This window comes from Molothrus aeneus, chromosome 29 (assembly GCF_037042795.1).
Source record: "Molothrus aeneus isolate 106 chromosome 29, BPBGC_Maene_1.0, whole genome shotgun sequence".
Lineage (NCBI taxonomy): Eukaryota > Metazoa > Chordata > Aves > Passeriformes > Icteridae > Molothrus > Molothrus aeneus.
In genome coordinates this window covers 2,320,183-2,344,629 of record NC_089674.1, presented here as the reverse complement: position 1 = coordinate 2,344,629, position 24,447 = coordinate 2,320,183, and the positions used below count along the sequence as shown (strand labels likewise).

Here is a 24,447-nt window from a genome sequence, read left to right as displayed (position 1 = left end):
GAAGTGGGGGGACGTGGCCTGGGTCACCCCACAGGGATGTGGCACCACTCTGGGGACAGGTGTCTGTCCCAGCTGCTCTGCTCTGCCCACATTTGGGAGCTGCAGGTCCAGGGAGTGGCACTGGGGAGCCCCTGGCTCGTCCCCAAGCTCAGTGGGGACCTTGGTGCAGCAGGGACTGGGGGCTGCCCCCCAACCCTTGCAGGGAAGGTGAGCAAGCAGCCCCCAGCTCATCACCCCCATGGCCAAGCAATGCCTTTGCCACAGGGTGGTCAAATGGGACAGGTACAAAGTGAGGGGACAGGGCCTGGGTCACCCCACAGGGGTGTGGCACCATGGGCACCTTTGGGGACAGGTTGTTTACTACTTTGTGGAAGTTGTAAAGCTGGTATGTTTATTACAGTGCTGGATGCATGTGGAAATTATTCTCTTTAAAAGACATGCGTACTTTTGGGAATTTCAGGGTTTTTTAAAATTTTTTCTTTTAAATACATATGCATGCAATTTTACAATAGGCTTATATATTCATTTTTACGAATTTTGCATGACATTTGCTGTTAGTTCTTTATTAGAAAGAATTTTTAGGTCAGGTTGACTTGCTTTCATAGCAGTCTTTCTGTCTTTTTTTATCACTCTTTGTCTCTTTTTTTTTAATTCCTGTTTTTCACTGAAGTAGTTTTTTTGAGCTTAGGCTTTTGTAGTCAGGCTAAATAGTCATGTTTTCTAACTACAGATTTAACTTAAAAATGTACATTTCACTTAAATTAAAATGGATTTCTGTTTTGGAGAATTTTTGTCTTTTTTTTTTTTAGAAAATAAGTAAATTTTTTTTTATTTAATGCAATGCAGCCAGGGGCACTCCAGTGGCAATGACCTGCTGTGGGAAGGGACCCACAGACCCTGCCCTGGTGGGGCAGGGGGGTGTTGGAGCCCTGAACAGCTCAGAGCCCGCTGCCATGTGCCTGGTCCGTGGTGAATCTGGCAGGAGGGGGCTGCCAGTCCACCTTGTGCACCCCCAGAGAGCAGAGCCTCAGAGAGAGGTGTAAGAGGGAGCTGAAGATTCCTGCCCCACCTCTGAGCACACCCGGCTGACAAAGCAGTGGCTGATAACTGGGAAAGTTTTGGCTGGGAAGCAAGGAGCACACAGCAGCACCCCAAAAGCTTTCCCACAGCTGTTATCAGGCTTTGGTCCCTCATTGATAGCCAGGAGCAGCATCAATGGGCACGGGGCAGCCATCCCCACAGGGCAGGCACACACAGCCCTGGACAGTCCCACACCACAGGGCAAGGCCAGGCCCTGGCAGGGAAGGGCAGCACTGCCAGCACCCCCAAACCCCCCCTGGACCCCCTGAATGGCAGCACTGGCCTGGCCTGGGGGTGTGAGACTGTCCTGCTCCAGTGGAGCCAGCCCTGGTTAAGTAGCCCAGGTATGCATTGCCTGGGCCAGGGAGAGAGCAGGGGCAGACCCCAGCTGGGGTGGAGGGGGGCACAGAGCCAGGGGACACTGGGGGACACTGGGGACACTGCCCCAGCTGCAGGGCAGCCCATGCTGAGCCAGGGAAGGGGCTGGGGAGGGCTCTCTCCCGGACCACAATGCATACATTGGAAAGGAGGGAGGAAAGGAAGAGGAGTATATACCTTCGAGAACTGTCAACCATGCAGAGTGATGGGAGATCCCAATAGAATTACCCGCCAAACATGTATACTCCCCAGCATCCTCAAATGAGACATTCCTTAAGTGAAGCACTTCCATTTCTTTGTCTGTCGTGTTAACGCCAGCCGTCTGGAAGGGAAAAAATGGAAGCAAAAAAACGGAGAAGCAAACGACATGAGATCTTCTGGGAAGAGGCCAGAGAGGAGGGAGAGCCCAGTCTCATTTGCCAGACCCCCGGGGAGCAGACAGAGACCACTGCAGAGACGAGAGACCCTCAGGATGACCACTCATCCCGGCCGACCTAGGGAGATGCTGTTAAATAAAACCCTCCACCAGACGGGGAGTCCTGCCCATCCGAGCATGCTGGTGATGGGCTGCATGGAGAAATCACCTCTGCAGGGCTGGCTGGACAGGGATGGGAGCACAGAGACGGGACACAGACAAGAGGATGGTGGCAGGAGGGCAGCACAGACAGGGGATGCAGCACGGTGCCAGTCTGGGGTGCCTGGACTGGCCTGATGGCAGCAGCCTCATGTAGCTATTGTTTTAAGGGCTACTGCAGCACTGAAAGTTTGGCTTTGCAGGTAAGATATAAACCTGAAAACTCATCTCTCTTGCTTGCTGAAGATCTCACAGCATTGTTTTGCAAGAATAATTGGTTACCATCAGTTTCTTGTATAAACTGCAGTGCAGCCATGATATTTTCTGAAAAATCCTTTCCTTAGGATTTTTCCTCCTGAGAAAGCTGAGAGGCCTCAGGAACAAAATGTAAACATTGATTATCTGCTGCTGTGGAATGCAACAGGTGGATCTGGGATTGGTCTCATGTGGTTGTTTCTAATTAATGGCCAATCACAGCCCAGCTGTCTCGGACTCTGTCCAAGACACAAGCTTTTGTTATCATTCTTCCTTTTCTATTCTCAGCCAGCCTTCTGATGAAATCCTTTCTTCTATTCTTTTAGTATAGTTTTAATGTAACACATATCATAAAATAATAAATCAGCCTTCTAAAACATGGAGTCAGATCCTCGTCTCTTCCCTCATCCTCGGACCCCTGCGAACACCGTCACACCCTCAGTTATCATTCTTTTTCATTAACCCTTTGTTATTATTCTTTTTCTACTCTTAGAAAAGAATAGCTAGCCTTTGTTATCATTCTTTTTCTATTCTTAGCTAGCCTTCTGATCCTAAGACCCCTGAGAACACCAGCACACCCTCAGAGACCCAGGTTCCCACAACTGTCTATCAAATTCTCTTTTTCCATAAAAGAATACAAAACAGTAAGTTATTTACAGAAAGCATGTGAGAAAGTTTGCTACAAGAATGTGAACATCAGAAGGCTTAGAAAAATCTCAAAAAATCAGGGTGACACCAGACCCAGCAGGCACCTGCTGTGTGCATGATGGGGAGGGCAGCACAAAGGACAGACAGCAGGACACTGGGACACACACACAGAGCACAGCCAGCCCCACCAGGTATTTTTCCATGGTTGTTGCACCAGAAACAGCAGAAACAGGAGAGCCCAGAGTTTTGTCTTCCACCGCCAGGCATTCCTCGTGTTACCTGTGGCCAGGGGCCTGGTGACTGTGAGCCACGCAGACTGGTTGGCCTCTCCAATATAATTGGAAACCTTACAAACATACTCCCCGCTCTCGGCCTCTGTCACATTGTACAGGGTCAGCACCTCCGCATCTGAGCTATTAATCCCCGAGTGCTGGAACAGACCAACAACACGCAGTCACACGGGTGTGCCCAGGAACCCCAGCACCCTCAGGGCTGGCACGGGCTCTGCCAGCCCCCGCAGGGGTGGGGGGCACGGGGATGCACACAGGGGGTCACAGGAGGGAGGAGCAGGCAGGGGTGGGGGTGTAACTCTGCTCCCCCCCGCTTAGGAGCACAGCTGGGATGGAATCACTGAATGGCTTGGAAGGGATCCCTAAAGGCCACCCAGTCTGACCTCCTGGCACAGCTGGACTGGTGGCCAGCCTGCCCACTGAGTGCCACTGCTGTCCCTGGGACCATCCAGGGCTCAGCTCCCAGCTCCAGGGCTGGGCTGGCTGCCCAGGACACCCACCCAGCCCTGTGCTGAGTGCCCTTGGGGCTCCATAGCACTGTGACAGCCCACCCAGCCCTGTGCTGAGTGCCCTTGGGGCCCCAAAGGCACTGTGACAGCCCACCCAGCCCTGTGCTGAGTGCCCTTAGGGCTCCAAAAGCACTGGGATAACACACCCAGCCCTGTGCTGAGTGCTCTTAGGGCTCCAAAGGCACTGGGATAACACACCCAGCCCTGTGCTGAGTGCCCTTAGGGCTCCAAAAGCACTGGGATAACACACCCAGCCCTGTGCTGAGTGCTCTTAGGGCTCCAAAGGCACTGGGATAACACACCCAGCCCTGTGCTGGGTGCCCTTAGGGCTCCATAGCACTGTGACAGCCCACCCAGCCCTGTGCTGAGTGCCCTTAGGGCTCCAAAAGCACTGGGATAACACACCCAGCCCTGTGCTGGGTGCCCTTAGGGCTCCATAGCACTGTGACAGCCCACCCAGCCCTGTGCTGAGTGCCCTTGGGGCCCCAAAGGCACTGGGATAACACACCCAGCCCTGTGCTGAGTGCCCTTAGGGCTCCAAAGGCACTGGATTAACACACCCAGCTCTGTGCTGAGTGCCCTTAGGGCTCCAAAGGCACTGGGATAACACACCCAGCCCTGTGCTGGGTGCCCTTAGGGCTCCATAGCACTGTGACAGCCCACCCAGCCCTGTGCTGAGTGCCCTTGGGGCCCCAAAGGCACTGGGATAACACACCCAGCCCTGTGCTGAGTGCCCTTAGGGCTCCAAAGGCACTGGATTAACACACCCAGCTCTGTGCTGAGTGCCCTTAGGGCTCCAAAGGCACTGGGATAACACACCCAGCCCTGTGCTGAGTGCCCTTGGGGCTCCAAAGGCACTGGGATAACACACCCAGCCTGTGCTGAGTGGCCTTAGGGCTCCAAAGGCACAGCAGAGCCAGCACACAGCTGGCACACACAGCTGGCACACACAGCTGGCACACACAGCTGGCACACACAGCCCTCCCTGCTCCCTGCTGCTGATGGCTCTGGGCTCCAGCTGCCCCCAGGCAGGTCCCCAGCCCCAGGTGACTCTGGTGGCTGCCAGAGCCCTGCTCCTGCCCCAGGCACTGGGAGCTGCCTGGGAGCCCCCAGAGCGTGGCTTTACCTTCAGGATCTGCACGTAGGGCAGGTTGTCGGGCCCGATCTTGCTGCCGTTCACCTCAATGTGCTTCAGCCACTGGATGTGGGGCTGGGGGTCGCTGTAGACCTTGCAGACAAACTCCACGTTGCTGCCCAGGGCCACTGTCTTGTTGGCAGGCAGCCCTGCCTGCAGGATGGGCCGGTGTGGGGAGCGCTCTGCGGGACCAGACGTATTTATGAAAAATATTTTATTTTATGACAAATCATGGATATATTTTATTTTATGAAAAATCCTTTCCTTAGGATCTTTTCTCCTGACAGGCTGAGAGGCCTCAGAAATGAAATGTAAGCAATGGTTATCTGCTGCTGTGGAATGCAACAGGTGGATCTGGGATTGCTCTCATGTGGTTGTTTTTAATTAATGGCCAATCACAGCCCAGCTGGCTCAGATTCTGGTCAGTCACAAGATTTTATTATATTCCATTCCTTTCTATTCCTTTCAAGCCTTCTGATGAAATCCTTTCTTCTATTATTTCAGTATAGTAATATAATATAATATAATATAATATAATATAATATAATATAATATAATATAATATAATATAATATAATATAATACAATATAATACAATGTAATACAATGTAATATAATATAATGTAATGTAATGTTATGTAATATAATGTAATATAATATAATATAATGTAACATAATACAACATAGCATAACATTATATTAATAATAAAATAATAAATCAGCCTTCTGAAACATGGAGTCAAGATTCTCATCTCTTCCCTCAGCCTGGGACCCCCTGTGAACACCACCACAATGGGACACCTTACAACAGGGTCTGGGCTGCCTGCTGCCCATCCTGGGGGCACCCTGCAGCCCCCCATGCCCAGGACCCCCGGCTGAGGTGGGCACCAATGCTCCCAGCACAGCATTAGTGTCCTCTCACCCAGCACCCTGCAGCAGGGTGACAGCATCCAGGATGGGGGACAGGGACATCAGCACCTATTGGGCAGGGCCAGAGGTCAAACAAACCTATGGAGGGTCCTGGCTGTTCACAAAGGGGCTGCCACTGTGGTGAGTCAGCATTAACAAACCCCTTTGTTCACCTCGCTGACTGTTCCCTTCAGTTTGCTCAGTGTAATCAAATTAAATCACATTTTTAATGGTTCATTTACTGGCATTTAGAGCAGCTCCACATGTGGAACTGCTCAGACCAGCCTTCCCAGCTGGGAATTATGGCCAATAAGGCGATTAGAAAAAATTTCTGTCTGGTCTATGAAATTATTTTCACCACAATTAGAAACCTCCAGAAGAGGGTGGGGTGAAGCTCTTGCTGCCCAGACTGGGGCAGGAGGCCAGGGATGGTGGGCAAGACCCTTCCCTGGTAGCACAACCCACCCAACCCTACAGGATGCAGCGCCCATTGCTGTTTGGCAGGGCTGAGGGGTGTGGGGTGAGTCCCCAGCCCCCTGCACTCACCCACAACATCCAGCTGGTAGGTGTGGTTGATGCTGCCATACTTGTTCTCCACGATGCAGGTGTAGTTGCCCTTATCAGATGGCACCACCGAGTCCATGATGATGCTCCAGGTGGCCTGGCGGACCTGGGGGGGACAGAGCCAGTTACCTGCAGCCTGCAGAGCCCCAGGCCCTGCTCATGTTCAACCCCTGGCATGGGCAGGACACACATCTCCCTTTGAGGTCACCTTTCTCCTTCCCTGCAGAGGGGCTGCAATTGCTCCCAGCTGTCCCAGGAAGGACAGGAGGCACAGAGCCAGCTCTGGCCACACAGAGCCAGCTGTGCTGAGCAGATGTTGTCGCTGGGCTGGTGGGGACACCCTCCCTGGTGGCCCCTGTGTGTGCAGGGAACAGAGAGCTTTGTTCCTCCTGCAGGAGCTGCTGCCCTGGCTGGTGCTGGGGGTCAGACCCTGCTGGTCCCCATGGCCAGTGGGGGCTGAGATGGGCAGTGGGCAGCTGCAGCCTGGTGTGCTGCACCCAGGGCGCTCTGTGGGTGCTGCTGACCCAGTGCTTCTCCTTTGGGAGAGCCTCAGTGGCTCTGCTGGGCACACAGGGCTCTCCAAATTCCAGCCCTGTCACTGCCTGCCCCAGCTGTGGCTCCTCATGGCAAACCCTCCTAGAGCCCAGCTGGAAACTGGTTTGTTTCCACAGCGCCGCATTTCAGCCCTGCTGGCACTGTGCTGGCACCAGCCACGTCCTGGCTGAGCCTGTGTCCCTCCAGGACAGCCTGCACAGAGCTGGCAGCTGTGACGTGGCTGCATTCCTGCTGCTGCCCCAGTCTCCTGCCAGGAGCCCTGGCATGCAGGGCACGTCTGGAGCCACTTGTGACACGTGGCACGTGGCCCAGGGGTGATGGTGGCCCCTGGGTGGGCTGGTTCAGGGCTCGCAGCCTCTGAGCCCCAGGCAGCCCTGCTCCCAACAACAGAGAGATGGCAAAAGGCAAAAGTGCTTTTAATTAATGGCCAATCACAGTCCAGCTGTCTGGACTGTCTCAGTCAGTCACAAGCCTTGGTTATCATTCTTCTTCTATTCTCAGCTAGCCTTCTGATGAAATAATTTCTTCTATTTTTTTAGTATAATAATTAGTTAACAATAATTAGTTTTAATATAATATAATAATAATATATATTATATATAATAATAGAAGATATAATGATATAATACATATAATATACATAATTATATTAAGTATATAATTATATATAATATAAATTATATGTATATATTATTATTTATTATATATTTTATAAATATATTTATATATTATATATAAATATATATTTATATTATATATTAAAATAGTATAGAATTATGTATAATAATAATAATAATAATAATAATAATAATAATGATAATAATAATAATAATAATAATAATAATAATAATAATAATAATAATAATAATAATAATAATAATAATAATAATAATAATAATAATAATAATATCATAAAATAATAAATCACCCTTCTGAAACATGGAGGGAGTCAGATCCTTGTCTCTTCCCTCATCCTAAGACCCCTGTGAACACCACCACACCCCCACCAACCACTGCTGGGCAAGGAGGGGGCTCCAGACCCTTCTCCCTGCCCTGTCCCTGTCCTTGGAGGGGGGATTAGGCAGAGGTGGCCGAGCCAGGCTGGCTCTCAGCACAAACCCCCTCCCCCAGGGCTGAGCTGGTACAAACATGACCCAGAAGCAGCAGCAGCAGCAGCAGGAGGTCACTGCTGTAGGGCCCCTCCCAAACAGCAACGTCAGGGGGACCCATCTGCCCAGCTGGGGTGGTGTGGGTGGGGGCTCAGTGTCTGTCCAGCCCCGTCCCAGTGCTGCCCCTCTCCCCAGGAGCCCCCAGCCTGCAGTGCCTGGATCTGGGGGCTGCTCCCCCTGCCCCAGCTGTACCTTGGTGCCTTTCCCTTCTCCCCAGGAGCCCCCAGCCCTGCAGTTCCCACTGTCCCCCCTGCCCCAGCTGTCCCTTGGTGCCTCTCCCCTGTCCCAGGAGCCCCCAGCCCTGCAGTGCCTGGATCTGGGGGCTGCTCCCCCTGCCCCAGGAGCCCCCAGCCCTGCAGTTCCCACTGTCTCCCCCCTCCCCAGCTGTACCTTGTAGCCCCCGATGCGATGGTCAGGTTTGAACTCTTTGCCGTTCTTCAGCCAGCGCAGGGTGGGGTTGGGGGTCCCGCTGGAGGGACATTTGAATTTCACTGTTTTGGCAGCAGGGACAGCGTGGAGCTTCTTCTCCATCTTCTCAGGATAGGTCCAGTAGGGAGCAATGGCCTCTGGGGAGCAGAGGGAGGGCTCAGCACAGCCAAACCCAGCAGCCTCCTGCTCCTGAGACGCCCAAGGATGCCCAGAGCAGCAATCAGGAGATGCCAGCAGGCAGTGCCAGCTAAAGCAGGGAGGGGAGCTCTGGGGCATTACCCAGAGACACAGCAGCCCTTTCCCTGTGGGGTGGATGCTCAGCTAAAGCAGGGAGGGGAATTCAATATGTTGCATATTTTTTAAATAGACAGGCTGAATTTTTTTAAATCCATATCTTAATAGGTCTTACAATATCAGAATTATTTCTTTGTTTGCAGGTTTTTATGTGGAAAAATATTTCAGCTTTTCAGACTAATAAAGACATGTTTTTGTCTAAGCAGTGAAATTTTGATTATTTCTTGTTTTGGAGTTCTGGGGCATCACCCAGACACCCATCAGCCCTTTCCCTGTGGGGTGGATGCTCAGCTGCACCAGCAGTGACCCCAATCCAGCCCTGCTCTCCCCACCATGCCCTCGACACTGCCAGGTGCCCTGGGCTGCTCTCCCCATCCCTGGGTGATGCCCATTTGTGCCCAGCCTCCCCCTGCCTGCCCACAGGGCAGTGCCAGGGCAAACCCAGCTCGCACGTACGGTTGGGCTTGGTGTTATCAGCCTCCTTCTCCTCCGACGAGGAATCATCTTCATCATCATCATCCTCTGCAGAGGGGAGAGCGTCTGCAAGAGAGGCAAGGGCCCTGCTGAGTGCCTGGGTGTGTGAGGGGAGCTCTGTGGCTGGCAGAGCACAAAGGGTGGGTGGGTGGGTGGGTGGGTGGTGGGGCTGTGCCCGGTGGTGCTGGTGCCCAGCAGGGGCACAGGGATCCACAGAAATCCCACAGAATCCCCAGCAGAGCCAGTGCCTGCAGCCATCCTGAAGAGATTTGCTGTCAGAGGTGACTTAGGAGCTCCTCACCCCACGTTTGGTGCCACCAATGCCCCTGGGGTGGCAGCCAAGACCCGTGAGCACAGACACTTCCTCACCTCGAGCATTCCTCCCTCTCCAGCCTCACACTCCATCAACAGCACTGCAGAGCACGGCTCACACCCAGAACATGCCCCTTTTGGGGCAGCCCTGCAGCCCCCCAACCCTTCAGATAAACATGAGATGATTTCTGGCTGCTCCTCCCTGCAGTGGCTCTGCAGCCCCCCAACCCTTCAGATAAACATGAGATGATTTCTGGCTGCTCCTCCCTGCCCTGCAGTGGCTCTGGGGTGACTCTGCAGCCCCCAACCCTTCAGATAAACATGAGATGATTTCTGGCTGCTCCTCCCTGCCCTGCAGTGGCTCTGGGGTGACCCTGCAGCCCCCTCAGATAAAGCTGAGATGATTTCTGGCTGCAGCGGCCAGGAAGCCACAGCACCACACTGGAAACTCTCCTGGGCACCCGCAAGGTGCAGGTTGGCCCTGAACTCACTGTGTGTGACCAGTGTGTGTGCAGGAGACCTGCAGGGGTGTGCAGAACTGTGCAGGGACCTGCAGGGGTGTGCAGGGACCTGTAGGGGTGTGCAGGGACCTGTAGGGGTGTGCAGAGATGTGCAAAGTGTGCAGAAGTGTGCAGAGGTGTGCAGAAGTGTGCAGAGGTGTGCAGAGGTGTGCAGAAGTGTGCAGAGGCTGCCTCCTCCTCGCTTCACAGCCCGGCCCCGTGGCTGCCCCGTCCCTGCTACGAACCTGAGACGTTCACGGAGAAGAAGGTGGTGTCGCTCCCCGAGGGGCTGTTGGTCATGCAGGCATAGAGCCCTGAGTCCTCGGGCACCACGTCCCTGACCTCTACCTCATCCCCAGTGATGCGTGTGCGGTTGTTCTCAGCCAGCTGGACGCCGTCCCTCACCCAGTTGATGCTCTGCACGTCGTCCCGCAGCCGGCAGCGCAGCTGGAGCAGCTCACCGGGGTGGGCTGAGTACGACTCCACTTCCATTTTTGCTTTGGGCACAGCTGGAGGGGTTAGGGGAGAGAAGAAGAGAAAAAAAAAAAAGGAGAAAAGGGATAGAGACCGGAGGAAAACCATGCTGCTGCTGCTGCTGTGGCCTGGTTAATGAGGCAACATGCACTGCTGGGACATTCCCACTGCTGGGACATTCCCACTGATGGGACATTCCCACTGATGGGACATTTCAACAACAGGGACATTTCCACAGCTGCGATGCAGATATTCCTGAGATATTCCCACTGCTGGGACATTCCCATTGCTGCGATGCTCCCACTGATGGGACATTCCCACTGCTGGGACATTCCCACTGCTGCAATGCAGATATTCCTGAGACATTCTCACTGCTGGGACATTCCCCCTGCTGGGACATTCCCATTGCTGGGAAATTCCCACTGCTGGGACATTCCCACTGCTGGGACATTCCCACTGCTGGGACATTCCCACTGCTGGGACATTCCCATTGCTGGGATGCTCCCACTGATGGGACATTCCCACTGCTGGGACATTCCCACTGCTGGGACATTCCCACTGCTGCGATGCAGATATTCCTGAGATATTCCCACTGCTGGGATGGTCCCACTGCTGGGATGCTCCCACTGCTGGGATGCAGATATTCCTGAGATATTCCCACTGCTGGGATGGTCCCACTGCTGGGATGGTCCCACTGCTGGGATGCTCCCACTGCTGGGATGGTCCCACTGCTGGGATGCTCCCACTGCTGGGACATTCCCACTGCTGGGATGGTCCCTCTGGGACACTGGGGTCCCAGCACTCAGGGGATGGAGCCCATGGCAGCAGCAGAGCAGAGCAGAGGCTGAGAGCTCCCCAAGCAGCACCAAGTGCTCCCCTCTGCAGCAGGACCCAGCTCCAAAGGCCTCACCCTCCTCAGCCCTTATGGAGCCTGACAGGGCAGGGGATCCCCAACAGGGGAGAAACAGGCAGCAGTGACAGCTCAGTGCTGCTGTATGGCAGGATCCAGGCTCAGAAGCATCCCAGATCCCTGCATGGCTCTGCCACCACCTCGCAGGGCTCTCGCCATCCCCACCACCACAAGCGGGCAGCCAGCAAAGCAGGCCAGGGTCCCCATGGCACCAGGAGCCCCAGCCTGGTTAGAGCAGGGCACTGCAGGGGTGAAAGGGCAGCAGAGCAGGCAGGGAGGGAGGGGGACAGGGCAGCCCAGGGAGCTCTGGCCGCGTGTTCCCATCCACAGCATCCAGGAGGGGAGCTGAGCTCCCCGAGGTGAGCAGCACAAAGATCCTTTCTCTCCATCCTGCTGTGACATGATCTCATCTCTCCCAGCCCTGAAGTGTGTAGGGCTCTGTCCTCAAGTCCTGCCCTCCATGGTGGGTGGTGCATGAGCAGCTCTCCTGGCCCCAGGCTTGGGGAAGATGCTGGCTTCCAAATCACCTCTTCAAATTCCACGCCCCATGGAAGGGTCCAGGCTGCTACAGCTCTGCAGAGGCTCCCTGTGATGATGGTGAGGGTGGATTCAGTGTGATCATCATCCTAGACTGAGCTCTACAGGTTGCTGGGCACAGCTCCAGAGCCCAACTCTTCAGGCATCCCTTGATCTCTGCCCCCTCTTCCTCAATAATGTGTGTCTGGTTGTTCTTGGATGCCATGGGATGCTGTGGGAGCTGCAGATGCTCCTCTCAAGGGCTGGAAAATCCCAATACAGGCAGCAGAACCAGCCAGGAGGTGTTCGAGCTTCAGCTCCAGGGCTGAGCCCCCCAGGATTTCTGAGTGCCCAATGAACCAGAAAAGAACAAACTCTGCTCCCTGCTCTGCCCACAGAGCAGCTCACCCGGGGTCAGTGCTGCAGAGTGGCACAGGGCTCGCTCCTCCCGGCTCCTCCCTGCTCCCAACAGCCACTCTGTGCAGCCAAAAATGAAACCTTGGCTCTCCAGAGCTCTGATTCACCGCACCGTGACCTGCACTTCACTTTCTGGCCACTTCTCTTTGCCTTGGACTGATGAGAAGCTTCATGGGAAAAACATTCATGAGCAGCTCCAGAGTTTCTCCTCTTCCTTTTGCTCAGCACTTGAAGGAAAACAGTAGGATGGGGTAGATTCCCTTTGCTCAGTTGCTGTAATACCAATGCCAGGGCTCCAGCTCGTCCATGAGAGGTTACAAAACGTTTTCATGTGGAAGGAGAAGAGCAATGGGAGCCCCTTTAGTGCTGGGGAAGGGTCTTGCTTTGCAATCCTGTTTTCCCCTGATTTTCTCCCACAGGACAGGCACTTTTCACAGCTCATTTGTGTTTCAAGTGATCCATCACAGGCATGTCCAAGGGCTCCCAAAGCAGCAGGGACACCCCATCCTGTCCCCCTGAACCCCTGGGCTGGGTAACACCACATCCTCCTGCCCACCCCGACTCCCTCCTCACACAGAGCAAGGCCAGTGGGCAACAAACAGCCATGAACACCCCAAACCAGCACGAGCCCAGTGCTGCAGCCATATCTGCTCTCATCTGCCCCTTCCCAGGCACCAGCAGCTTCCCTGTGGAACAGAACAGCCCTGCTGTGGTCACTCCTCCCAGCCTTGAGCTCCACCAGCACCCCACAGCTGCGCCTCTGCAATGTGAAGAGGTGTCCTGGGCATGGAAAAGGCCTTTGGAGGAGGGGAGATTGCTGTAGTGTGTTTTTATACTTTGCAATAGTTTTGTTTTTGTATCCCTGTATTTTTCCCAAATGGTTTAGCCCAGACTGTACCCCCTCCCTTTACCTGTGTAATCCCTTTCCTTTGCTGAGATCATCCCCAGATCCCCACAGAATTTTGGGAGACCCCAGCCTGATGCCAGGGCTTGAGGAAGCAGCATTGCAGGCTCAGGAGTGTCCCTTCCCAATGGCCACAGGTCCCTGGGTACGCTGTGGGAGTGCCACTGCTCCTCCAGACCCTTCTGACCCCTCCCAAAGCTTCCAGCCCCCTCCAGCCCCACTGGATTGCATCAGCAGCATGGCTGGGGCACGGAGGTGTGAGGTGATGGATGGAGAGGGGAGAGGAGGGCACATGGGGCTGGCTTTTGGTCACCCATGGCATGAGAGAGGAGGCAGAGGGCACGGTGGGGTGTGCCCCTGGTCACCCATGGCAGGAGAAGGGAGGCAGAGGCCACACAGCAGGGACAGGGACATGGGGCAGGGATATGGGGCAGGGACAGGGACACAGGGCAGGGACAGGGACATGGGGCAGGGACAGGGACATAGGGCAGGGATATGGGGCAGGGACAGGGACATGGGGCAGGGACAGGGACACGGGGCAGCCCTGCAGACAGGAGCTGCTCGTGCTCACTGTGCCCCCTCTCTCCAGGCTGGCCGTGCCCCCCAGGCTGGGCACACAGCATGGGGAGCCCGAGGTGCACCCTGCAAGCACAGACAGCCACAGGCCGTGCTGGCCATGGCGGTGGTGACGATGGCAATAAAGGGGCCAACAAAGCGGCGCGGGGACAATGCGGGCGGGGGGCGCGGAGCCGCAGGCGCCGGTTGCCCTGGAGACCCCAGCGGGGCTTTCCGAAGGTATTTCCTGAAGAAAAAGCACACACATGCCCGGCAGCCCCACTAATCCCAACAGGAAGCGCTCACCGGGACCTGGGGATTGGCTTCTTTTTGATTTAAACAGCTCCTCACGCTGCCGAGTCCCCCCAGCCCGGGGGCACGTCCCGAGGTGCAGCATCCCCAGCCCTGCGTTGTCACAGACATCTTTAAGAAAAATCCTTTCTTTAGGATTCTTCCTCCTGAGAAGCTGAGAAGCTTCAAGAACAAAATGTAAGCAATGGTTATCTGCTGCCGTGGAATGCAACAGGTGGATCTAGGATTGGTCTTATGTGGTTGTTTCTAATTAGTGGCCAATCACAGTCAGCTGGCTTGGACTCTCTGTCCGAGCCACAAGCCTTTGTTATCATTTCATTCTTTTTCTATTCTTAGCCTGCCTTCTGATGAAATCCTTTCTTCTATTCTTTTAGTATAGTTTTAATATAATATATCTAATAAAATAATAAATCAAGCCTTCTGAAACATGGAGTCAGATCCTTGTCTCTTCCCTCATCCTAAGACCCCTGCGAACATGGTCACATATCCCTTTCTTTTAATATAAAATATATAATAAAATAATAAATCAGCCTTCTAAATAATGGAGTCAGATCCTCATCTCTTCCCTCATCCTAAAACCCCTGTGAACACCCTCACACTGCGCATCCCTGGATCCAGGGAAAGGCTGCAGCAGGGAGATGCCAACAGATGAGCAGCACAAGGCACACGTGGCTCTCAGAGTGCTCAGGGCACCCCCAGCTCCTCCCATCTGAGCCAGCCCGGGGGCTGCTACACACCCTCCGCAGGGAGAGGGGATTTATGTCCTGCTCCAGGCCCTGCCTGCACCGCAAATGAAGCAGCACTTAATTAACAGGCGCCTTGGGAGTTTGCAAAGCTGTCAGGATAAACCCGCCCCTCTCCCCCCTTTCCCTGCCCTGGAGGCAGCAGCTTGGGGCACAGACACCTCTCCATCATCACCCCTGGGCATGGCACACATGGGGGGCACAAGGGAACCCCCCAACCCGCAGTTTTGGGCTGGCTTTGCCCGGCCCTGGCTCGCTGCTGGAACCCAGTGCCCATTCCTGTGCCCACCTCCCTCCTGCACAGCCCAGGCTGCTGCACACGGGGGCTCCACACTCGGGGACCCTCCTGCTCCCCACAGCCCAGGCTCTGGGTCTTTCCCAAGGGCTCTTATTTCTTTTTTTGCTCCTCAATTAAGGGCTGGAGTGACAGCATCTGAGCGGAAAGGCGGGAGGAGGGAACAAAGCCGGCCCTGCAGGCTGGGAGGGGACGGGTGTGATGCCCTGGAGGGCACAGCCCTGGCAGCCGGGACTGGGCAGCTGCAGCAGTGGGGTCTGGGGGTGCTGCTGGGCCCCCCCAAGCTCCGGGAACAGCCCTGGGCTGCTGCCATCAACAGCAGAAGAGCAGGAGGCTGCAGGCTTGGCAGGGAATGCCTGGGCTGCTCGTGGGGCTCTAGCAAGGAGTCAGCAGCTCCAAATGGGATCCCCTGGGCTCTGGGTGGGAGACACAGGGAGCTGCAAGAACAAGGAGGGGCTGGGCAGCAGGGAAATGGGGAGGGGACAGAGGGTCAGCAGTGCCCTGGGGAGCAGTGGGGACAAGCCAAAGACCCCCGTGGGTTCCCCCAAGCTACCTGGGCTGAGCACATTGCCTGCCCTGAGCGCTGGCTCCTGCAGGGTGCAGAGCGAGACCCCCTGGAGGAGCTGGGGACAACAAAGCCCCGGGAGCCAGGGCCCCTGCTGGCCCTGCAGATGGCCGGGGGGGGTTAAGCCTGTGGCCAGCTGGGCAGCCCTGGGAAATGGGGCAGCCCTCGGCCCCTGCCCCACGGGGAGGGGGCTGCAGCCCAATCCCCTGTGCTTTGGAGTGCAAACACACCCCAATCCCCTGTGCTTTGGAGTGCAAACACACCCCTCCAGGGGAGGATCTGCTGCACCGGGGTGGTTTGGGGTGTCCCAAAAGCAGCTGCCCGAGGCAGGACCCCCCCTGCCCCGGGACACGGCTCCCCAGGACAATCTGCTGCACCCTCTGTGAGGAGATGCCTGAGCAGCAGCTGGGACAATGGCAGACAAGGAGAGAGGGGGGAAAAAAAACCTTGGCAATTTTCTGCAGGTTTCTATTTAACCTGGAGACAAAGAGCGGCTTTGTGCGAGGGAGGGACAGAGGCTGCGCATGGAAATTTCTTGGCTTTTCCCCTTAACCGGGGTTTTTTCACCACCTCCAAATTTAGGTAACTATAAAACGCAGTAAATGCCTGTTAATGTTTTATTTGCTCCAGATTTTTTGGTGCTGGGAGCTCCCAAACTCCCTGGCAGAGCACGGGGAGGGGGCGGGCAGAGCTGAACCCCCCTCCACGTGAGGCCAGGCCGCTGGCCGGCCGCGGGGGATTACTCCTGCCTGAGAAGGGAGCTTAGCTGCCTCAGAACCAGGAGTAAACTGAAACCCCATAAACACGCAGAACAAAGTCCGGGAAAGCTGCTGCCTCCAGCACCGAGCGGGGCCACGGGGGATGCTCCTGAGTGCCACGGGGAAGGACAGACACCTTGTCCCCCAGGATCCACGCCCCTGGGGACCCCAAAACCCCCTGAGGTGAGGTCAGAGCCTGCCCCTGAGAGATGCTGGTGGCTCAGGCCTGCCTGCAGGTCCTGGCCCAGAGCTGGCTCTTCCCATCCCACACGTCCTGCTGGGAACATTTTGTTCCCACCAGTCGGCTCCAGAGCCAAGGGACGGATCCTGCCCCAGCCGGGCTCCTGCTGTGGCACTAATTGGGCCGCCCTGGTGAGAACCGTGTCGGGAAATGTTTCCAGAGGTTATTGTTAGCCCTGGCATGAGGCTGGCGAGGAACCAGCTCCCTCCTCTCCAACCTCTCCTCCTCCTCCACTGCCACCGCCTGACGCGGCTCCCAAACCCTCCAGGGCTCCTCATGCACCCCAAAATTCACCTGTGCTCCATCAGCCTGAACACCCCAACACTTTTCTCAGCGCCACAGCCGGGGTTGGGGCTGCAGGTCTTGCTCTCCTGGCAGCACAGAGCCATCCTTACCCCAAACACTGCCAGGAAACCTCTTCCAGGAAGAGCAATCTCCCGAGAAAAACATGTTTACCACTGTCAACCGCATTGTTTACAGATGCGGGGAGCAGGCACGCCAGTGGAAAAATCTCAGCAATGGTCCCTGGCAGGGAAGCTCTGCCCGGGCTCCCCTCTGGAGCTGCAGCTCCCCAGGGACCATGCCTGGCTCTGGGGTGCCACCTCGCAGGGTGTGACCTGGCACCAGGGCACCTGCTGCCCCAGTCAGAGCTGGTATCACCCAGGCATCTCCCAGGGGGCTGGTGCAGCTGCAGAGGGGCCACTTGCCAGCTGCCAGCTCCCACCCTGAGCCCTGAGGGGACCCCAGGGCACCTCGCAGCGCCGTGCCCATGCCGGCCACACCGGCAATCTGCCTCCCAGCGTTCTGCTGGGGGGAAGGGGGAGCGAGTCTTAAAAAGCAGAGCAGTGCCCACAGACCAGACATTCTTGGGTAATTAGAACCAAAAGGAGCGAGTCTCAGTCCCGCTGCCGGCTCTGGTTATTCTCTGCCTCGCCGAGGGGAGAGGCTCCGAGGCGCCGGAACGGGGCTCTCTGCCAGGACCAGCCATGCCCAGGGCCAGGATACCCCCTTGGCCCATCCTGAGCCTTGGGGTGCACCCACACTCTGCTGGAGCAGAGATTTGGACTGCACAAATCAGCCAGCCCTGGCTTTGAGCCCCCACCTTGGGCATTTCCAGCTGGGAGCAACACCAGAGCATCCCGAGGGTTTCTGTGGGGTGCATTCATGCCTAGCACTGCCAGCTGGCAAAAGCTGAACCCAAGGTTCTTCCTAGGGCCAGGAGACCCCCTTGGCCCATCCTGAGCCTTGGGGTGCCCCACACTGCAGAGCTGAGCCAGCCTGAGGCAAGGAGCACCTCTGGCCATTGCCACCAGCCCTGCTCCTGGGAGACAGCAGCTATAACAAGGGGGGAGATGTCCTGGTCACGGACTGCACTCCCCAGCTCCAAAATCCAAATCTCCCAAATCCAGAGATTTGGACTGCACAAATCACATGAGCCAGCCCCAGCTCTGAGCCCCCACCTTGGGCATTTCCAGCTGGGAGCAACACCGGAGCATCCCGAGGGTTTCTGCGGGGTGCATTCATCCCTAGCACTGCCAGCTGGCAAAAGCTGAACCAGTACCTTGCACCCAAACCTTCACCCCCACTAGTGAGCCCAGGGTCACCCCAGTGGGGCCAACAGGGTGGGAGCAGCCTCACACACATGCCAGGTTACAGACTGTCACAGGGAGTGACCCCATCGGGGAACACAGCCCCCAGGGCTCTGTACCCTCCTCCAAACCAACAGGTCAGGGTTTGCCACAATTTTCTCCAGGTTTAAAATGTCCCCAGGCACTGCTGTGCCCACACACAAACCACTTTGGGGACAACACATGCCATGTCCCCAGAGGCACCAGCTCCCAGGCAGCTGGGTGACACCAAAAGTGGCATTGGGGACACGCCGGTGGCCCCACAGCTGAACACACACCAGCTGCAGAGAAGAGCAGCTTGTGTGACCCAGGAGGAACAGAAAGGAGGGAGGGGGGCACCAGGCCATGCTCTTACCTTGCTCAGGCAGGGTGGGGGCCGGCCGGGCAGCGGAGAGCGCGGCTGCGACCAGCACAGCCCAAAGGATGAGGCACCGCCAGGTCCACATCCCACTGCTGCAGCTACTGCTCGGCGACTGGGCTCCGCAACTGCCACTCCATGGGGGCCCTGGGCGGGAGCAGGGGGGTCTCCGCAGGGCTGGCAGCCCCTACAAGCTGTGAAGGAGGAGAGCAGAGTCAGGCAGGGCCAGCTCCCCCACACCCCACCATCCATCACTTGTGGTGTTCCTCCCGCATCCAGCGCAGACAGCAGGATGCCTCTGGATCAAGGGACATCCTGGATCAAGGGACGTCCCCAGACTGCAGTGGCAGGTCCCCACAGACCCCTCAGCAGCCTGACACGAGCTGGCACTGACTGGCAGGGTTATGTTTCCCTGTGTAAAAGCGCTGATGTGCCAAGAGTGAAACCGTTGGCGAAGCAGAACCGAGTGCAGCAAGATTTCCCAGAATGGTGAGAGAAACATTAACGACGCTTAAAGAAAGGGAGATTCCTGCTCTCCTCTTCCTGCACTTTGTCAGGTGTTGCTGAACCATGGCTTCACTGTGGGAAATCCCTTACCCAGAGCAAAATCTCGTGTTGTCTGTGCCACCCCTAGCAGAGCAGCTCTCACTGCAAACTCCAGCCCCTGCCATTCCCTATAGGATCCATAGGGCACACAGCAGCCAGCCCCTTGGAGAGGCCTTCCTGGAGCCAGAGGGTCAGCCAGCTGCAGCCCATCTCTTTCCACCAACAGCTGTTTTTGAAGTGGCTGTGTGGGGAGAAATCCCCCGGCATCCAGGGCCAACTCTGCAACTCTCGTCCCTGCCAGCTCTCACACTCATGTCCCCATCCCTTTCCAGGGGACTGCTCCAGAGGCGCAGGGCAGCTCCAGAGCTGGGTTCTGGCACAGCTGGGAGGCCCAGAAGAGCCTGATCCCGCCTCGGGGTGCTGTGGGGGCGTGCCCTCCATGGCCCTCATTCCTCCTTCCCTCTGACCATCCCTCCTTCTCTCCATGCCAGCAGCGTGGAGCTCTTCCAAGACACGTTCCAGGGGGACGCTGGAGCCCAAACCCAGCCGCCCCCGGCCAACTGCTCCGAGCCTGGCGGATGGGAACGAGCCCCTGTGCTCCACCCCCGCGCCACATCTGCACCTCGGCAGCAGCCTGGGATGAGGTCCCGAGGCTGGCCATGGCTGATGGTCCCGCCGGGCTCTGAGAGGAGATCCTGCCCAGCCATTGCACAACGCGCGCAGCCCCGGCCAGGGCGCCGCTGCCAGCGGTGGCTTTCTGTCTCTCTGGGACAGTTACAAGGACAGGACAGGATACCATGCCACAAACCCTTCCCCATGGCACTTCCTAGGGCACAGCTGTGCCTCCAGGCCCCTCAGCCCCTGCCGAGCATCCCAAGCTCACCCAGCTGCTCTCCCCGCGTGCTGTGCCGTCCCCGACCTGCCGCGGGAACAGGCGTCAGGCTGAAGTACACACTGTTAAAAACAGTGAGTAATAATTGTAGTGAGTAATAAACTGCTACTCATCCTCCCCACGCACTCGGTCTACGGAGCTCTGGCCTCTCCTGCTCCAGTGTGAGACCCTGTGCCTGGAGAAGTGGCTTTTCCTCAAGGATGGGCTGAGCAGCCACAAGCCTCAAAGGGTTCAGATCCTCCAAAAAGCCTCTGCACCCAAAGGAAACCCAGTTGGGGTGTAGTTGTGGGGGCTCCAGTTGCCTCCTTCCTGCCCAACTGCTCTGGCTGGCACAGGAGTATTTGGGACCCAAACTGTTGACACAAGGAGTCGGGCAGGGAAAAGGGCACCCAGCAAACACCGGTGTTATCTCCAACACCAGCGCTCCCAGGCACTGGGTAATGCTTGGAAATAGTTATTGAATGTTCAGGATTTATCAGGGTTTGGAAAGGGGAGGTGGAATTCTTTGAGGGAGGGGGCGGGGCGGGGGGGGGGAAAGTCTTTGGTATTTCTGGAAATTATTTTCTGTCTCTCGATGGCTTTGTTTATGGCCAGCACATGCTCCCCGGAACATGCCCTAATGCGGAGCGTCTGCGTGGGCCTCCCGAGCCGGCCCCGCGCCGAGGGGAGGGATGGAGGGATGGAGGAGAGCCCAGTGCCTCCAGTTCCTGAAAAATGAGTCAGTGCTGGCTCGCGCACAGCAGAGCCCTTCTCCAGATACACCTCGGAGCGGGCGCCTTCCAGCTGATTCAGGGGCTTGACAGCAGGATATTTCCATGGCGTAGGGATGGCTCGGCAGCACAGAGCTGTCCCGTGGCTCAGAGGGTCACTGGCAGGGAGGGAGGAAGGGAGGAACAGAGGGAAGGGTGCCAGGACCCAGCAAGAGCACACAGGGATGGTCGGCTTCCCAGGGCAGCCAGGGAGGGTGCAGCAGCCATGGCTTTGCTGGAGGGCAGCAGGACTGGGACGCACCCTGCCTGCTCCTTCTGGACAGGTTCAGCAGCACCCGAGGGAATCTCGGTGCTCAGAGATGCTGGAGAGGCAGCACAGACCTCTTCCTCCTTCCCAAGGGAAAAGAGGAGACTGGGGAACCCCAAGACACCTGCACTCATGGCTCCTTGGTGTCCACACGGGAAGGAGGCAAGGAAGTGGGGAGAGCGCTCCTACCTGTGCAAACACCAGCATGGCTCTTTTCCGTGTTTATCCAGCTTTTATATAAATCCCAACAGGAAACCATTTGCTCTGGAGGATGGCAGCTTGAGCAGGGTGGGTCTCTGGCTCCTGTTGGGTGCTGGGCACCATCCCCACTGCCCGTGGCCCCAGCACACTGCAATTTACTGCTCCGGGGTGGATTCAAACAACTAAAAACAGAAGCAGCTAGAGAGGAGCCAGGCCTAAGTGCCCCTCCGAGACCTGCCTCCAAAACTGCAATTACAACCAGCCATTACACCCACGGAGCTATTTCAGAGTGGTGATGGACAACCCTGTGCCCATCCGTGCACCCTCCAGGGGCACACAGTCCCTGTGTGCCAGGAAAGGTGTTCTCACACTGCTTTTGCACTCCAGTGTGTCCATGAGGAGTCTTGTGCAACCTGTCCTCCCCTGTCCTCAGGGACCCCGAGGGCTGCACTTTCACTCCTCACATCTCCCACAGCCCTGAGTCACAGGGCTGAGCTGTCCCAGGGACGTGGCACAGACAGGACTTTCCCACTTGCACAGCAGATGCACTCCAAGGTTCTGAGCTGAGTGGGGAAGCCCCTTCCTGCCCTGTCCATCTCTGGAATGCATGTGAGGTGCCAAACACAGGAGCTGGTGCTGGAGCAGGGTGTCCAGCCAGGGCTGGAGCCCTGCAATGCTGTGATATCCGCAGGGGAGCCCTGATCTGATCGCTGGGTGCTGGCTGTGATGGGCTGGCTGCTGCCATGGGCTCGCTGGGCTGGGGGCTCTGCTTCCTTTCCTCTGCCTCCCTGCTGGGGCAGGGATGGCCTGAGGCAGTCGCCACGGCTGCCTTGGCACCAGTGGGTAACACAGCAGGCAGGAAAAGAACAGGGACAGGCCAAACCCAACAGGGAGAAGAGTTTGAGCTCAGCTCCTGGTCTGCACAGCATGAGGAGCCCGAGGTGGCAGAGTGCGCCCAAGCAGGCACGGTCCCTGTCCCTCAGGAGGAGAGGTGGTGACTGCCAGCAGACCACCCTGCCTGGCACAGATGCCCCTCAGCTCCAAAGCAGATGAAAAGAGGCTCCTTTTCCTCTGAGGCACAACAAAAGCAGCCCTCCAGCTGCCCTTGGGGAAGAAGGACACGCCAAAGGCACAATCCGTGGGCGGCAGCAGCGAAGCCTTTCCCTTGCCCGGTGCTCCGTGCCCCAACCTGTGGCTCAGGTCAAGAACCAAGTATTTGCTGAAATAAAAAGCAAACACAACTGCACATGGAACTGTAGGGAAAAACTGTAATGCTTAAAGCAGACACACGCTTGGAAAAATAAATATCCAACTGTGCAGCATAAAGAGCATGTTAACCCTTCCCAGCTGGCTGCCAGGAGTTAAGGGCTACCAGGGGCACCTCCAGCACCGAGCTGTGGGCTGGAATCCAGTGGTGGGAGAGCCTGGGACATGGGGCAGGAAGGACAGGGAAAGGCCCAGCCTCACCCACAGATCTTCATAAAACCATCACAGTTCTAGAAGCATCCTCACACTCAGGGATCCCTCCCTACCCGAAGACTTGATTTTCAGATCTACAGAACAACCATTGGTATCCAAAAATCTATACTGGGATGGTTGCCCTGACTGCTTTGGGAGGAGACTTGTCAAGGACAGGGACACTGGGACACAGTCACTGCCATCCCAGGCAGGGACAGAACCCCATTACCCAGCCTGGGAGGGAGCTGGATGGGGTCTTCACTACATTGCACTCCTCCAAGGAAAGCCATCGGGAGGGGAAGGACACACATTTGCCATCACACCCAGAAGAAGAAGGTCCCCAAAGGGGCAGAAAGTTGGATTTTCAGGATGGGATGAGCCTCTGCAAGTGGCCCCTTCCAGCAGCCAGGACTGGGGCTGGAGACAATAGGGCTCCTGGCTCAGGTTATGTTTTTAGGTGGGTAAATAAAGAGGGAGCTCCAGCTCACCTCTGGCAGTGACCCTTCCCACACAGCCCAGGGCAGGCACCTCGTGTGTGGAACAGCCCAGACGAGGCTCCCGCCGGCCGCCTTCACTCGTGCCTGCACCCTGCCGGGGCAGGGGCGATTTATTTTAATCCTCTCGGAGCAACACAAGGGAAAGGCAGCAGTGCATGCCAGCCAGCACAGGGATTAAGGGAGGAAGTGCTCCTGAGTGGGGAAGATGGCTGCTAGCCAGAGCAGGGGGCTGCAGGGCCCACGCTCCTGCGGCGTCCCCGGGCAGCGCGGGGGGGCTCTCCCTGTGCTGGCATCCAGCATCCACCGCTGGCACCCGGAGAGCCCCAAACCACCGCCTCCACCTGCCCTCCGGCCGGGAGCTGGGTTCACTGAACCGCTTGGGTTTAAACATTGCCGGGCAGGGAGCAGCCCCGGCCCGCCGCGATCCGGCACACGGGGCAGCAACTCGGCGATCCGGGCACAGAGGGAACGGCGAGGCAGCCCGGCATCACCTGAACGCGGACGCGCTCCGTGCTCACACGAGGCCGTGTCTCCCGGCCCCCAGAACTCACAGAAACCACAACCAAAGCGCTCTGCAGCCGATCCCCCCGGGTGCCGAGGGCCACCGCAGCGGTCACCCGCCACCGCAGGTGTCGCCTCCCCGCACTCCCGTGGGCGGACGAGCGGTTCCCGGAGCCCGGCACAGCGCGGGGAAGCGGCGGCTCCGGGAGCCCCACCGGCGTGGACACACAAAGGGAAGCACCAGCCCTGGGACGGCGTTATTCCAGCGCCTCCATTCCCGCTGCCCGCCCCGGGATCCCAAAACTGAAGCACAACCAAATCCAGCTCCTTCTCCATTTTTTTTTTTTTTCTGGAAGCCGCAAGGCTCCCGCTCAGGTACTTTTCGGGAATAAGGGGCCAGGCAGCGACTCGGAAAACGCCCCCCGATTCCCGCCAGGCTGCCCCGCGGCCGGGAGGGGTTTCGGGCTCGGGACGGCGGGGGCGGTTCCAGTCTCGGTTCGGCCGATGGACGGGGTCGGACCCGCCGCCTTCCCAAACTGCTGCCCGCCCGGGAACGGCCCCGGGCCCCGCAAACCCCCCGGTCC

General features: G+C 56.9%; 1 protein-coding gene across 2 annotated transcripts in view; it reads right to left on the bottom strand.

Moving 5' to 3' along the window:
* The window catches only part of FGFR1 (fibroblast growth factor receptor 1), a 28,136-nt gene extending 9,191 nt beyond the window's left edge, over positions 1 to 18,945 (bottom strand). For both annotated transcript variants that reach the window (XM_066567193.1, XM_066567194.1), the window contains exons 1-7: positions 18,749 to 18,945; positions 10,321 to 10,584; positions 9,246 to 9,329; positions 8,457 to 8,632; positions 6,325 to 6,448; positions 4,861 to 5,051; positions 1,636 to 1,780 (exon numbers count right to left, since the gene is read on the bottom strand). In XM_066567193.1, coding sequence (XP_066423290.1) covers positions 1,636 to 1,780; positions 4,861 to 5,051; positions 6,325 to 6,448; positions 8,457 to 8,632; positions 9,246 to 9,329; positions 10,321 to 10,584; positions 18,749 to 18,839 — 1,075 coding nt within the window. In that variant the 5' untranslated portion in view covers positions 18,840 to 18,945. The remainder of the gene's footprint in view (positions 1 to 1,635; positions 1,781 to 4,860; positions 5,052 to 6,324; positions 6,449 to 8,456; positions 8,633 to 9,245; positions 9,330 to 10,320; positions 10,585 to 18,748) is intronic.
* Positions 18,946 to 24,447: the final 5,502 nt, after the last annotated feature.